At 46.0% G+C, this 16,873-nt stretch overlaps 1 protein-coding gene across 4 annotated transcripts in view; it reads right to left on the bottom strand.

The window, feature by feature from the left end:
- AFF2 (ALF transcription elongation factor 2) overlaps positions 1-13,692 on the bottom strand; it is a 353,085-nt gene extending 339,393 nt beyond the window's left edge. For all 4 annotated transcript variants that reach the window (XR_012765473.1, XR_012765474.1, XM_075435219.1 and 1 more), the window contains exon 1: positions 13,537-13,692. Coding sequence is in view for 2 of the 4 variants with exons in the window: in XM_075435219.1 (XP_075291334.1) it covers positions 13,537-13,583 (47 nt within the window). In the remaining 2 variants the exon portion in view is untranslated. The remainder of the gene's footprint in view (positions 1-13,536) is intronic.
- Positions 13,693-16,873: the final 3,181 nt, after the last annotated feature.

Below are 16,873 nucleotides of genomic sequence, written 5' to 3'. Positions count from 1 at the left end.
TGCAGCTCCAGGATGACCGCTCCAACAGGCCAAGTTGGCAGCGCAAGGCTCTCTTGCTCCTCAGACATCTGTAGTGCCCACCCCCCAGCACCACTGGAGCCGCACACCAGCGCACACTTGAGCTGTGTCTCCTTCTTATGACTACCCATTTTTAAAGCAAGGTCAGAGACATTAGAGCCGTTTCATGTATGTAGGTAAACCTGCTGCAGAGGATCCTTAAATTTAGCTGAGAAAGAGGGCACTGTTCATTCAGTAACACCAAATGGAAACTACTTGCCCTCAGCAAACAAACTCGTGCTTAGTCCCCAGATTTGGCCCCAAAAACTAACTGTAGGGTATCTCTCCACCTCAGCAAACATTACTGCTCTTCCGAGGAGCATTCTGCATCATGGGAACGTACTCACGACCAAAACCACTTTCATGACAAGTAAAGGGTTCTTTCTCTCAATTTCAGTAACGAACACAATTTAAGAAAAAAATTACTCAGCTGTGACTGTACAGCTCAGTCAGCGAGTGCACCACTGCTGCACAGAAAATGGCCAGTGCGGAGCAAAGAGCAAGGTCCCGTTCTCATTTCTCCTAAAATGAAGTGGGCTGATGAACGATACATGATTCTTGCTTGCTGGACTCAAGAGACAGGTCCAACCCTGCGCTGGGAGTCAAATCCGCATAAGCCTGTATTAACACTTTGGCAACCCAAGGCCCTCTGCAAGGGCAAAGTCTGGCACAAGCCTCCCTGCCCACCCAGGCGCTACAGCTGCTCCCATCGTGTTTGCAACGGAAGCTTGCAAGCGGCTCCCTGCTCTACAGAAGAGGCTGACTGCACATTTCGTATCAAAATACTCCTACTGAGTCGAAGTATCTGGAAAACGGAGCCAAAATTGAAATGCCAGAGCCAGTAAAACTGCAACATGTATCAACAAATGAAAACGTGAATGAAGAAGCTTGATGCTTAGAAAGTCCTCAGAAGGGAGAACCGAGATCCTCAGAATCTGCTTTTCTGACTAAACAGGCAACCAAAGGAGCTGGATACTACCTCTCGGCTCAGCATCAGAAACCAAGAGAACCTCACATTCACAAGACTGAGTCTGATCCTAAACACTCAATGGGGTTAAACAGGAATGGCAAGAACCTTAAATACAAGTAAGAAAACATCCACAAAAATACTATCTGCTGCTCTGACTTCAAGGGTCTACATGGAAACAACTGCCAGTTGTAACAGCAGCATCCTGTCAATGACACACTTTTAAACAAAAGGAATAAAATACGCAAACAAGAAGCCAACACTCTGGCAAAAATGGATAAAAATGCCTAAATTTGTAATTTTGCATTAAATATTTAGCTTAATAAAACCAACAAGCATGCATTTGAATCAGAAGGTTTTAAAAAGCACTGGCACTGGGACAGACGAATGACAGTTGGACAGTTTGATCATAACTGACAATTCACATTTAAGTTCAGAGGAATGCCCAACCCTCATGTCCTCTTAAATCAGCCATCAGACAACATGCGCTTATCATTAGGCACAGACTTGCATCCACCAACGTAGGCATACTCACAGTAAAGTACTGCGTGTACTTAAATACCTTGCTGAATCTGGCAACGCATGCACACATGGCCACACTGCTAAAAGCCAGATTTTTGACAGTCACCCCTTGCCGCATCCCTGATGTGTTCCTGGCTCAGTATTTTCTTTGCCAGAACGTTTATAACCCCTCGTATTACCCACCACCCCCCCCAAAGCTGTGACGCAGTCTTAACCACAACTTCGAAAACACACTGACATTATAATATACAAACATGCACAGAAGATATACACACTTAGACACACCAGGGGATAAAACAGACTGGGAGGAAATTAGGAACTTTATGTTACTGTCTTTTCTAATGAGACAGAAAGTGGCAGATGTAAAGATTTCATTCAACCGACAATCTCTTTTATGATATGAATAAACTACTAAAACAGATTTAATCCTTTATAAAAATCAGATTATAAGAAGCAGACAAAATCACAACTTTATTCAATACACCATTTTATCCAGTGTGACTAATGCATTATTTGTATGAAGTTAAAGTGGAGCGTTGGAAAGCTATGAAATACATCAAATGCTCTACTTTATGTAATCTTAACAGACAGATCCCATTAGGATTCTACTATGCATAGCTGTTGGTTAAAATCATTGACCAGTATCCTTATAAATTAATCAACTGAGGTAATGCTGGCTTGGCTGTCATCATTTGCTCCTAATCTACATTTAGAATTCACTTCAACTTTTCAGGCCCTTTGGAACAGGTTTATCAATTCTCTTGCCCTTGCTTCAGACATTCACCTAACCGTTAGCTGTTTACAAAAGACCTGGTACAATGGAACTGTATCATTTATGTTCCTCTTCTCTCCACAGATATTAGAGTATATATTGACACTGCGCTATAATTATTTAGAAAGATATTAAATCTTAACCAAACATTCTAGCCTGTCTCAATTTTTTTTGAGACCTTTTATCATTAAAGTTGAATCTGCAGGCAGATTGTGCGAGTTTATGCAAGCGAGAATCATTACAAAATCTAAAATAAAACACTGATCTGGTCGAAATACAGCTAGCAGAATACTCTTGGTTACAGATATACAGGAGAAAAAAAGTGTTCTAGATATCAGATTATTTGTGGAGCTCTACTGTGTCTTGAACATATGACTTCTGTGTTATGTCTGTGTATTTTATTCAGTTTCTAGTCATGTTTGTTAGATGTCTGCATGTCATGTACTGCAAGATTCATGAGCAGCCTACAACCAGGCAAAATACTCATACAACAGCTTGTCTTGAGTAATGGGGAAAGAACCAGGCAGAGTGAAGTGACAGGAAAGTGTATTATTTATTATCCTGATGAGGATAACACCTAGTCACGTTCTATGATCCAAATGTGCTCAGTGTCCTGCTGATGGGGTTGCAGGATTCTGAATGAACCCACAGGTGTTTTCCTACAAAAAAATCAAAACCCTCTTTAATTATGTTCCCTCCATGGGCATATTAAAGAACTGTCAATGTGGGCAAGACTGAGCAGTAACAGAAACACTGCAACAGATTGCATAATGCTTTTGGAGCTCTACCACAGAGTAGGTAAAGGTCATCTTCTTCAGAAACGGAGCAAGAGAGCAAAGGAAGCTCTGGCTAAGTGTGTTTTAGAGTTTACTAAACCAATGAAAAACTTCAACCAGCTGCAGTAGCCTTTGGCTCAGCCCTTCAGTGCAACTTTACCGGCCCACAGACAGCTATCAAAGCCACGAAGACAATACTTCTAAGTACGTATGCTACTAATAATCTGCCTAATTGCCTTAAAATGACACACAGGACTTCATCAAAATTCATTCCTTTCTTAAAAAGCCCATTGTTAATTTCGGAACCAAATTCCACTAGCATAATCTATAACAACACATATGTGCAAATACCTCCTGCTTTTCTGGGACATGAAAATAAAGACTATCATTTGGTTTTGCTGCCTATTGTCCCTTAAACCTTGAAAGAAATGACCTTTGAATAAAATTTTGCCTCTATATTTTTAATTTTGGGTTTTTTACATCACAAAGATGTACTCAGCGCTTACTAAACACAGCACAGTAATTTGTATTCCCAAGTGGTATAAATAGAAAATATGTTCAGTCTAATAACATATGTGAAGAAAACTCATGCCTAGGGTTAACCAACAAAGCAGCGGTCTGCTAGAAACAAAGGCAGCTGGCTCAAAGAGCAACAGTGTTTCTGAAAAAGTGTGGATGTACTATTCAGTGAAGAGTCCAAGACATGACGTTTCCTTAAGCTACAGCTGCATATACAAAGCTTTGCTATGAGACCCGGGAAATGACAAGTCTTCTGGAGTAACAAGATTGCTCTGTCTCCAAAAGGTCCATGGCCTTCACTGTCCAGCTGGGAGCAGGGTAAATTATATCAAATATGCACACTATAAATAAAATCTGCCCCTCAGAAGAGTTTCTTTGCTTTGATTACCTTTTGTTGCAGATATGGGCTGCCAAAATCCGATCATTTCTCTTTACGGGCTTGCCTTTCCCCTACTAATATATCTGCCTAGGTTCCTGTCTTGCTCTATCACCATAAACATTCATAAACATTAAGGGACTTAACCTCATCACACCCCTGTGGAATAGGAAAATATACCCATCAGAGTGGGCAAGCAGTGAACTGGAACTCAGCTGACAGCAGTCCTGACCAACACCGAGTCCTTCTGCAAGTCACTGCACTCCTCTCTTTCCATTCCCCCGTGTATAAGAAGGGGTAACGGCAATGTCTTCTCAGCAAAATGCTTCAGTCTACCAGTAAAATTCTGAGATGTTATTCTTCTCACTTTACAAAAGGAGGTAAAGCAGAGAGACATAAATCAATATTTCCTGAAAGGTCTGTGGCCAGAAATGTCACCCCATTTTTCTACACATGTGTCTGATATCATCAGCACAAAAGTTGCAGCCAACACAGGATCTCAGTGTATAAGCTGTGCCATAGACAATCTGCGTCAACACTGTTCGCTCCTCTTGTAGCTAATGCAGTACAAGCCAAGTCAGCTAGTGAAGGACTGTATCGCTAGAGTGCAGTTCAGAGCAGAGAAAATGTAGAAAACAGTTCCCAGCTGACCCCCAGGAAGATGAAAAAACGAACAGAAACACCAGACAAAGGTAACTACACCACTGGACCTTCTCTCTTGTGCTTTCCACCTGAACAGAAAAAAAAAAGCAAATTACCAAAGTTGTAAATATCATTACCCCACTCTGACAGACACAAAGTGACTTTCCAAAGGCAGTACAGCAGCCAGGGGCAGAATCAGTGGGAGAATCCATTTTCTGTTCCTGAATATACACTCGTCTTGATTTAGCAAACTTAAAAGGGACAACAGCAACGCTGTCAAGTACTACCAAAAAGAGCAAGGCAACTTAGCTCCTTCTCCAAGCAACCGCAACCCTCAGCTGCTGGCCAATGCCTCGGTCCCTTCACCTACCCCTCTTCAAAGGCTTGGTGAAGACAAATGGGCCTTCCAATGTGCAACGAAGCATAAAGCCATGAAAATCAAAGGGCTGCTTTCTGAGTAAATATGAGCTGCAAAGCCATTGTCCTCTCCCACAGAGGAGATCTATGAAAATGCTTACCATAGCATATGCACAGTATTCTTTACAGCTCTGCCTCCCCGCTGACCACCAGCCCCAGGGCCCAGTCCGCTTCCCATTACAATCGGCTTTACCGCACCCACTGACTTGTATTGGAATGCTTTCCGGGACCCTAACTAACGAGTTTTTAAACACTTGTAGACAGAGAAGATAATTCCTCATCATTATTCTTCACAGGACATACCAGGAGGAATGTCATTCCATTGTTCTACAGGAAAGAAACTGGAAGAAAAATCACCCCCACGTTCGAAAGAGCAGCCCAAAGTTTTTATACATGAATTGGCTACCCCACGCTATCGGTGTCTCACCTGAGAGTTTAGGACCAGGACCTAAAAAGTGTGAAAACTTCTGAAATTAAGCCCTGTGAAATCATCTTTCGCACTGGCCTCTATGCAGACAAACAGGTCCATAATCAACAGGCATATATTTTTACAAGTCTTAAATACTACACTCTCAAATACAAGCATGGCTACTGACAGCAGCATAGTAAAAGACTCACCTAAACCCTCTGTTACTGCAGGATCTTAGTTTCCCTCATGACATCAGACTAAAATAAATGGGAGCTGGCAACCTTAATGACACTTTGTATTTCCTGATTTTATATTTAAAGCTTTGCACTTACTTTCTCTACTGACAGTTGTTCACCTTTTTCCTCACAAGTGAAATCCTGACCTATACCAGTGATACAGCAAAGCACGAAAAAAGAATAAGTAGACCTACATAGCGGATTGTTACCCTCAGACCTAGAAATCTTTTAAATGAGAAACATTCCACTGTGAAGCCACCTTCTCAGCACAGATCACAAGCCACCAGGTACTGCTCTGTTTTCACCCAGTCTTACGTTTACGTGTCTATCACTTTGTAGGATGCAGATACCACCACCTACCCCAAGGGCCTACACTTGAATAACCAAGAAGAAAACTTTTAAACTATGATCGAATCCTGACAACAGTCCATGCAAAGTGCCACAAGGACAAAGCACTAGCCTCAGCAGTAAGATATCTGCAGGTTTGAGCCCCAGGCACTGAAACCTATGCAGGGCTACAGAATTTACTTATTCCACATCACCATGTACACCCACAGTGATACAAAAATAGCTATTATAATACTTGTCAAAGGAACAACTGAGTGATTTTTAACTTGGTGCTCTATCTCGTTTTCTCTTTGGTGGTTGTTAATACCCCACCCCTATAAAAACATACAATTATGAGTGGGCTATTCATGTCTTATTATAACTGGTAGCACCATGCAGCATCTGAGTCAGAAATCTGAATTGCTGGCTACAGCTCCTCATTAAACAAGACTTACACATCATACGCAGGAAATGGCATTCCCCCATTCTCTGTGTCACCCACAACGAAAATCAGCTTCCAGTTGTGGTATCATCTCCAACCCTCCTTAAACCTCACCATCTCACATCACCTGGAACAAGGGCTCATTGATAATCTCCAGTAAAAAGACAGATTAACTGCCGAGTTCACATGAAGAAAAAAATTCCCCAAGTAAGAGTTTTCTTCTCTCGGTGGCTTGATTTGAACACATTTCTATCACATTTTAATGACATTTTATGAAGTTTTACAGAACAGACTACTGACTAAACCTTTGTTTAAGGTGGTGTGGATCTGCTACATACGAGTTGAAAAACAGTCTCTTCACGATAAAACAGTTTGTAACAGCTGGGAAGTTAACTGCAGGAAGTTCTGGTTTATTCTCTTACCTCAGCTTTCTAGGTCCATACTATTTTTTCAGCACTACAAGCCCAACGTTGTAAACCCATCGCACTGACTGCACTCGACAACAGGCTTGTTGAAATGAAGGAGCAATATGCAATTCTTTTCAAGTTTCTGCAAAACTGAGCTCCAGCACAGAGCTTTTGAAAAGAAACCCACCAGCTCATCCCCCAAAGTCTTCACTCACAAATGCAGACTGAATATCACATGCCCTTTGTGAGAATCTTTGGTCAAACAACTGTTTCATTGGAAGTCATTAAAAATAGAGTTTAAAAGCTACTGACATGCACATTATCGTCCTTCCTCTCATTTTTAATCTCTACAGTTGTCCATTAGTCAGGAGTAACATACCTTCTGATCTCTGACCAGAGCTATTAGAACAATTTAAACAAATATTTGGATTACAAAGCAACAGTATAGAACATTCAGTAACAATAAAAGGATGAAAGAGCTGTCTGAGTCACTGTTGTGACTTCCTGAGCATATTATATTACGAGTGGTCTGGAAGGTTATGCTACCTTGACATATTACCAGATTCACTACCTTCTTTTTCAATGCTTAAGAAAGAATCCGTCACATTGTAAAACACAGAGTTGTGGCAATTTCAGTTTTCAGTCTTAATAGATGTTTGATGGCTTTACAAAATCCATTCTGTTAACTGCAACCAAGAGAAAAGATTCAAGCTTTCCTCTCCATTTTTCTTTTTTTTCTTCTCAAAAGGCAGTAAATTTGAATTAGACAGGTTCAGAAATGGGCTCTGTGGAGTTCCTCCACATGCATAGTACTAGGTGTGCGCAAAGTGCCTGGCTGATCCTGGTCAGTAGAGAGTTGCTCCGCATTTCATGAAGTCTGCCTTTGGGCCAAAACAGGGTCAAATCCAGTACTCTCTGAAGTCAATTGGGAGCATCTCCATTGACATCACAGGCTACTGGCTCAGGCCCAAGCTGGAGGAAGACACGGGTACTTTATGGTATTCACTGATTATATACGTTTAACAACCAGCCAGGAGCCATATCCTTCGAGTCCTCTACACAAAGAAAATTCCATTACTTCAAACTAAAGGCACCAGGGAAATACAGGCTGGGGTCTTCTGGTTAGATGCTTATTGCACATATTTCACCGGTTCAGTGTATAAAATATTTCCTACAATTCTTCTAGATTTTTTTAAAATTATATTTAATATTTGCATTCTTTCTAGCTGCCGAGTTATTCATGCCATCATGTAAAACTGTTGATAGACTTCAGGCAAATGTATGTGTACTACACAGTCAAAAATAACAGCAGTTTCCACCACCAAATACATGGAGAACTGGAGTTGAGTCACTAGTAAAACACATTCAGCATTTTCGGAGTGATCAAGAGCCCAGTTCAGTAAAACTTTACCTGAAATCAGTTGTTTCAATAGGACTGTTCATGTGCTTAAAACTATGTACCTGCCTATCAACCCTGCTATATTAAGGCCCACGTGCTTTTTCTAAGTCTTACGGCCAATTTTGTCCCATGTCGCCTGACGGGAATTTTGATTGACTAAGATAAAAACAGAAATTGGGCCTCATAACACAAAAAGCATCACAACACTCCTTCCATGATGCTGGAGCATACTCTTTCAGCCCTAAGACACTCAAAAGGACCAGCAGTGTCCACCCATTTTTTCAGAGATCATTTAGTATATTTATTTAACTTAATACTTTTCAGAATGTCACATTTTCCCCTTAAATTATTCAGTTAAATTCCAGGTTGCAGTGACAGTCTTGTCAGACAGACAAAAGGAATAATTCTGCTTGACTGAAGGACCTGCATCATAACACCACTTTTTACTCAAAAAGAAAGTCCCAAACAATGTAATTTGCGTTCACATACAAAGTGTTTAAATGCTCTGAAGTTCCACCTGGCTTCAGAATAGCTGAACAGTATCTGAAGTATCTGCTCTCCATCCCAATTTGTATATTTTAAAAGTCATTAAATTCTTGAATGAATCATTAGGAAAACAATTCAAATGCTGTTAAACTGATAGTAATTTTGCCTCATAGGATAGATGTGAGCTTAATGTTTGCAAACAGCCAAATTCTTTTCAGATTTACACTCCACGGAGTTCAGTATCAGCCAGGGAAGAATTACTAAATCAGGATGTACTTCAAGTACAGGTTTTGGCCCAAGACTATTTTTGGTCTTCCTCAGCTGCTTGTTTTGACAGCGTCTAATCCCCCTCACCCACCCACCAGCAGCCACACAATCCATCCATTTACACTTTCAAAGCAAATTGGAAATGAAACGTTTTCAAATAATTACTCAGGGATGTCTGTAATACAAATCAAAAAAGTAACTGTAATTCATCTGTAATATTTCTTAAGAAGAAAGGGAGGGGGAGAAAAACCTTACAGAAATACATTCAAAATGTGCCTTGCTCCTATACTAACGCCCTCACCATCACCCAAAAAATAATTTAAAAAAAAAAAAAAAAATCAATCTAATTCCCAAAGAGCCTATCTACTCTATTTCACACATTCCCATCGGAAACACAATGCTGCTTCCACGTTCAGAAGACTTTTCATTTAGTAAGCTATTACAGACCCTGGTGAAAGAACAGCAACTGAGAAGGTCTTCTGCAGAGGCCCAAGGCAAAGAGGTAAGGGGGACGGTGGGTGAAGAGGAGGAAATACCCAAGGCTGGAATCGAAACAGTTCACCTTCGTCTGGAGAGCAGGATCACTCCCTGCAGGTTGAGGACTACGCTGAAAGAACACGCTGCTGTGGCATGCACTATGTCTTTTGCATTCATACCGGAGAGGAACCTGGCCCAAAGATGGGCTGTTCTCAGCTCTGTCAGCCACAAGCAGACCTTTGAACTTTCTATTTATATAACAGTTTAGTGAGTTTAAGCCTCTTCCTGTATAACTGGCAGTTTGCTGGTTTTGCCGTAATTAGGCTACTTGTGATACATAATGTAAAAAAGAAAAAAAACAAACAAAAAACCAAGAGGCTTCTTTCTCTGCAGTGAGGAGCCTTCCCCATCCCAACCACACAGCTACAATAACACTCTTACCTGCTGATCTTATCACCCTTCACCAGGTTTTATTTTATATACCTCAACATCCATTTTCCCACCAAGTAATTTCTTGGCTTTCACTTAAAGATTGGAGGACTTAAACAATATTAATACCAACGACAATAAATATGACATAAACCATGGAATCTCTCCACCTTATTTGTGTTAGCGAGGAGCTATATATTCTGGGGTGGTTGGGGTTTTGTGGGGTTTTGTTGTTTCCCAGCTGCTGATTAATGGCACCACCTTACTCCGTAAGCAGGTTCAAATCTAGCCACATGGTCCCAGGACACTTCAAGATTTCATTTACTTGGTTACCACAGACAAGCGTGGAAAGTGATTTAAAAGATGAAATTTGATTTTTAACAGCAAGTGGTCCCCTTGGTGCACACAGGCATTCAACCTTTTCATTATATCCATCTCCCTTCTTTTCTCCCTCATAGAATAGCTCATATTAAATGCAAGCCCAGGTGAACAGTTCCCATTCATCCAGGAATCACAGCAGACTTCAGCTTCGGCCCTTTCAACTCAGCCAGAGTTTAGATTCATGTAAATGGGTTGGGTTTTTTTCAGCTTCTCAAGTCTGGCAAAACATCCACTGGTACACTTGTGGCCTTACTTTACACGTTTTACCCAAGTGTTAACAAAACACCCCATACCAACCCTCGGCTACCCTCCCAACCACATTCTTGATGGAGGTTCAATGAAACACCTCATTCTTACGCTACTGTGATCTCTCCTAATATGGGAAACTAAAGGGCTGATTCTGCAATTTGTATCATTACAAAGCTCCCACGAACCATCCGTTACGCCAGGTGAGAACTGAAGAACACACGCAGTGGCAGTGCACGCTGCAACTCTGACAGTTCTTGACAAAACACCTTGCAAGAAGTGACACAAAGACGTACCTCCACTGGGGGGGGGGGGGGGGGGGGGAAGTAACTGCATTTTTCCCCACCAGACCAAAAATTTTCGGGGAGTCATTTCCTTACACGCAGATGCACAGAAATGCATAGAAAGTGTTACCTTCACACCTTTACAACAGTTAAAAACCAAAAATCTGCTCGTGCGGTAAATATCTTCTTATATGTATTTCGCAGGCTAACCATGTTTCTGTTGTACTTTGCATACAGATAACACACACACAAACACCCCCCCACACGCCGTAGGCCTGAGCTTGCCTGCTTGGCGATTGCAGCACAGATCAGCAGAAGTTTTGGGTTTGCAAGGAATGCAGAAGAGGGTCTCTAATTGCCTTATAAATACTTGTGAAACACGTTTTACAAAGGCCAGCCTACAGACAGAAGGAACGAGGACAGTTTCAAAATAAGAAGCAGCAATTCACACCTCATGTTATATATACTTACTTGTAAATATTATGAAGTAACCATACCATACACAGACAAAACTTAATAAATCTTGATGGGTGAGCATGCATATTTCTGGGTGTGTAAAGATGATGTGTGTATAACATATATTACACACATACATGCACATATTTAAGGCTAGATTAAGTAAATTTGTCTCTCCTTAAGCAATGTAACTACTTGTCGGAAACAGAAATCTTTACATTTACAATAAAACATATGTAATGTTTGTGTACACATGTAGATTATGTACCTACATATTATACACATGTGCACGCGCATATACTAATTGGATTACTAAAAGCTAAATCCAACTTGATCTCTGCAATAAGTAATTGTGTGTGAATGCCTGTGCCACATAGAACGTTTGTGTAGATATCCAACACTGTGAAAGAGTCAAAGTAAAAATGTTTTTTCCTCACGGACCCTAAAAACACAAAACCCAAAAAATTTCACTGTAAGAAAACAAGCAAATGGAATTTATAGAACGAGTGGCAATATGTTCTCTTTTATGGCAAAACAGAGCCACATGAGTTCCCTTCTTTCTCTAAATCCACATAAAACCACAGTCAAATGAAAATAAGTTATTAAGCAAACATTAAAACTCAATACCTATAATGTGCTTAGTATTTGAACTACACCCCCATATTGGGTTGTAACAGCTTCTATTAAATTAATGATGTTACCCACACTATAAATTAGGCAAATCGTATGCAAATATTATTTGAGTAGTAATATGGTGGTTATCAGTTGTCTGCAAAATAAATTAGCATAGCAGAGTGAAGATAGTGTGGTAGAAGCATAATATTTAATTGAGCACTAATTTTATTGTGATTATTACTTTTAAATAACAACGGCATGGTTATTACAAGATGTAATACGATGGTTTATGCAGAGCTGATAAAACATGCACGCGATCCAAAACGCCTGCTTACAGATTAATATTGATACAGCGCAATTTACAGTTCCAAGGATTTACTCCAAATTGCTGTAAAATAGAAAGTGAGAGGTATTTGGTTCTGATTATCATGGATTTGACACCATAGCTGTTAGACTGTGTTTGGCAAAATGATAGTTATTAACTAAATATACGATCTTTCTCCGAGACATATCTTTATATTACCGACAAAGTAAAGTAAGCCCTTTGCAAAGCACGAGGTCCAAACGCACATGCACACACACGCATAATGTGTGTGACGTTTAGAGATTAGGATCGCAAAATACCGTATTTTAGTCTCTCTCGGCAAACCGCACTCCAGCCTAACAGCATTTAACAAAGCAGTGACCGACCACTGAATTTCGCCGTGCATAGTTAAAGAACTATATTTGCTACATCGAAAAGTGAAGAACCAGTAACAGCCGCCGCAGAACCAGCAGCCCCTCAGCCACCGGCCGGGGAAGAGCCGGCTCGCTCCCCAGACTGGAACTTTCCCAGCCCCTTGTCACCGCCGCAGACTCCTCAGCGTTCACTTCGGTACCAAGTTCACAGCCCAGCCCCGCGGAGGCACCGGCCTTGCCAGGTGTGCACCGGCTGCGGAGCCACATCAACCTGAAACCCCACTCTTGAAAAAAGAAAAGGAAAGAGACAGAGATGAAGGAGGGGGCGGGAAAGACCTGTTCTAGTGTCACGGGGACCGATCTTCCCACTTCCAAAACTAACTTCAACACCGCTCCGTTCCGAAGAGGAAACCGGCGAAGCCAGCGACAGCAGCCCCCGGGCCGGGCCGGACGGGACCACGGCCGACCGGTGCCACCCGGCAGCCACCGCCCCCCCGCCAAGGGAGCACCGCGCTGACAGCCGCGGGCACCGCACCGGCACGGCCGCGATCCCGGAGCACGCATCGCCCCCCGCCTCGGCGACGGGAGGGGAGCGGAGGAGGCTGCTGCTGCTCTTGGCAGCCCGGCGTTTCGGCCGGCGCCCGGCACGTTTCGGCGCTACCCCCCCCCCCCCCAGCCCCCGGCCAACTTCGCCCCCCGCAGCCGCCGGACCGCGAGCTGCTCCCCGCCAGCCCCAGCGCGGCCGCGGAGCGCGGACGGAGCCCGGTCCCGGCTGCCCCGGCGGGCACCGGGCGCTTCGCCCCTCAACAAAGGCTAAGGCACCGGGGGAGCGAGCGGGGAGGGGAGGAAGGAGGCAGCTGGCAGGAGGCGAGGGATGGAGAGGCGGAGGGAGGGGGGGGGAGGGTAACAAAAACCCCAAACCGAAAAAAACACACACGACAAAACCTACCACTGCTGCTCTAAGTCCCAGTCCCTGAAAAAGTCGAATAGGTCCATAACGATCTGCCGTGGGGACCCGGGGAAGTGGTGCCCCCTCCCCGCCGAGCGGCGCCGAGCCGAGCCGGCGCGCCTAGGGCTGCCCGGCCGGCATGGGTACGGGCGCGGGCAGCGGCGCCGCGGGGAGCGGCGGCCGCCGCGGGGCCGCGCGGAGCCGCCCGGGGCTCGCGGAGCGCCGCCGCCCGCTCCGGCCGCCGCCAGCAGCGCGGCGCGGCGGGGCTGGCTGCCTGGCTGGGAGAGGCGGGCACGGCGGCGGCCCCGGCGCACGCACACACACACAGGCGGGCAGGCACTCGCGCACAGACAGGCTCGCACACCGCGAGGGGCGGAGCCGGGGCGGCCCGAAGCCGCGGCATGGAGCCGCCGCGCCAGCACCGCCGGGATGCGGCGGGGCCGCGCAGCCCCCTGCCCGCGGAACTTTTGGGGGAAAGGAGGAACGGCGGGGGGCGGGGGGAGAGCGGCGCGGCCTCGCGCCTCGGAAGCGGCCGGGAGCGTCCTGGCCGGGCCCGGAGGGGCGGAGGAGCAAAATAAATAAAACGGGCACCTCCGATTTAACTGCCAAAGCCAACTCCCGCCGGTGGCGAACCGGCTCCCCCGGGCACGAGGGGCGCGGCAGACGTGGCACGGAGCAGGGCCTGGGTCAGCCTCGCTGGGAGATGGCGGGGGCAGGGGACGGCCCAGGCCCGGGCAGCCGCGGGGGGGCCGAGCGAGAAGGGGCCTCCCGAAGGCTCCTGGGGTTTTGCTCCCGCCGGGCAGCGCCTGCTCACCGGCCGCGATGGCCGCTCGACCCGCCGCTCGCCTGCTCCACGGGTAACGGCGCCCGGCACGGGGCGCGGGAGCCCCCGCAGAGACCATCGCGCTCCCCCGGTACCAGGCAAGCGCCAGCCCCGGGCTGCCCCAAGCAACGGGAGGCAGACGGGGCCCTCCGCGCCCTCCATCCCCTGCACCAAATTATTTCCTACCCAGCTTCGCGCGCCCTTTTGCATCCACCTGCCTTCTAAACAGTCACTAATATCTTACAATTTTCCACATCTATTCTGTAAATATAAAATTCCAAATACGTATACCCGCTGAGCAAACAAGGACGTACAGAGGTATGGCAAAGAGCAGGCCAAAGCTACGTTCATTTTCACTCAGGTTTTCCACAGAACCAGTTGCACCCAGAACTCCCCTGTGCGCCAGCAAGTTTCAGGGACTTTGTGCTGACAAAGTCTGACACGACCATTGCTTTGGTGGGGTCCCGTTGCTACAGCCGTGCCCCAGCCCTGGGAGGATGCCCAGCCCGTCACAGGGACCAGGGTCTAGGGAACCCTCCAACGGAAGCATCTTTATGGGCTTCCTGAGAATTGCAAGACAAATCTGAGATTACAAAGTAAATCAGTGGTGGAGCAGCTAATGTCATCCACAATTTTTGCCTTCCTAAGGAGTACACGATTGTTTCACAAGCCCTATTGGGTTAAAAATACTGCTGAGGAAAAGCCGTGGAACTGCTACCAGTGGAAGTCAAACGTGACAGACTTCATCATCTTCGCCTGGGCTTCACTGCAAGGTTCGCGTTTGCATCATGTGTCTTGTGGGCCCCCGAAAGGGAGGGAGCTCAGGCAAGGCTGCGCTCGCACCCAGCGAAACCCAAAGCACCGCTCCTCTCCCCGCTGCGGGCAGGCAGGTGCACGCAGCGTTTCCTTTGCAGCACCTCTGTTTTCTCCACAGGCAGACTCAAACACTGCTCCAGGCTTTGAGCTTGAAAATATCATGAGTCAGACCCCTGTCTCTTCTGTTTCCTATTTTAGCATTGTCATTGGTTTTAAAAGCCCCATTCAGAATCGTAATTTGTGGCCAATACTTGGAACCAACATGGGAGACAAGGTCACATTTTCAGAACTTTTCTCCAGAAACGGGTGCAGGTGTTTGTTTTTTTTAAAAAAATTATTGTTAATAAAAGTAAAAGCATAGTCTGTCACCTAATCACATTCAGTAACTCACCTATTTTCAGTATCTTGAGCTTGAGCCATTAAACTCAATTAAACGACTTACTAAAAGCATTCTGCACGAGGACTCGCAGGAGTCGGCTGTTCTGCTCCCCCTCTTCTCAGAGGCCCTGCACCGAAAGAAAGGGTCTGCAACAGCAGTTGCTCTTACCCAGCAGAAAGAAAAAACACTTCCCAGTGTTTTCAAGCGCCTTCAATTTCTTACAGTAAATCCTTTCCAGTTCTCCAGAAACTAGCAAAAGCTGCACAAAATTGTTCCTGAAAAGGCTTTCAGACCTCATTCTAGCAAAGATAAGTGATGGGAGATGCTGCATGAGGAAGCAAACCTGATGTTCCTGTGAAGGGCAACAGCAGAGATCATCCCTCTCCCCTGAAGTTACATGCTTGGCTCCTGGAGCTCCCCAAACGCCCCGCACCCTCAGCTGCGTGAGAAGGTTAGGGCATGAACCGGCTTTTTGCAGCCAGGTTTCAAACTGCCCAAGGACGCGCCCGAGCGTCACCGTCGCAGACTCCCAGCCAAGGCTCTGCCGGGACCCAACGCCGGACACGCTGTCTGCTGCCATGGGGGCTGGCGGGAGGCTGCCTCCGCTGCCCCGCTCCCCAGTGACACGGCACACTGCTGCCAGCAGCCACGCTTGGCCCCACACGACCTGGACGTACACCAGCCAGAGAAGGAGCTGGCCGAGCTCGCTGCCTGCTCACCGCGGCCGTGGACTGCAGGAGCGACGGGCTGCGGGCAGCGTGTCGGGGCCGTGCGTGCTCCTGGCAGCGGGGAGCGAGCAGCCTCTGCAAGCTGCCAGCTGGGGGACAAGCGCAAGCATGAGGCTGCCCCAGCTCCAGCTCCAAACAGCAAAGGGTTCGTTTACCCAAACTGCCAGGAACAGAAAGTTCAACTGCCCTGGTTGTAACCTCTTTTACAGTTACAGTGGAAAATAAAACTGCGGTTCCCAGCACCTGCAACAGCTTGGGACAGGGGTAATAAGATCAGCAAGGCCTCCTGGCCCTTTTCACCATCACCTGGCCCTGCACGCTGCTACGAAAGGGAGCGCTGACTCAGCACAGGTCAGGCCTCGGTTTTGCCAAGGCTGCAGCCTGCGAGTGCTGCCACCATTTCAGCCACCCCTGCCCTGCGCCAGCCAGCCCTTCCCCTGCCCAGCCTGCCCTACAAGCCCACAGCCAGCTCTTCAGAAAGATGGTCCCGGTGGGTGGCTTTGGCGGTTGTCCCCATTTCTGGTTATAGGGTTATGTCCCCATTTCGGGTCACAGGAGGCAGGGCCTGCCCAAGCAGGCACAAATGCCTGG

Source organism: Opisthocomus hoazin, chromosome 14, assembly GCF_030867145.1.
Source record: "Opisthocomus hoazin isolate bOpiHoa1 chromosome 14, bOpiHoa1.hap1, whole genome shotgun sequence".
Classification (NCBI taxonomy): Eukaryota; Metazoa; Chordata; class Aves; order Opisthocomiformes; family Opisthocomidae; genus Opisthocomus; species Opisthocomus hoazin.
The sequence above is the reverse complement of the archived record's forward strand: the minus strand, read 5'-3'. Positions and strand labels throughout refer to the sequence as shown.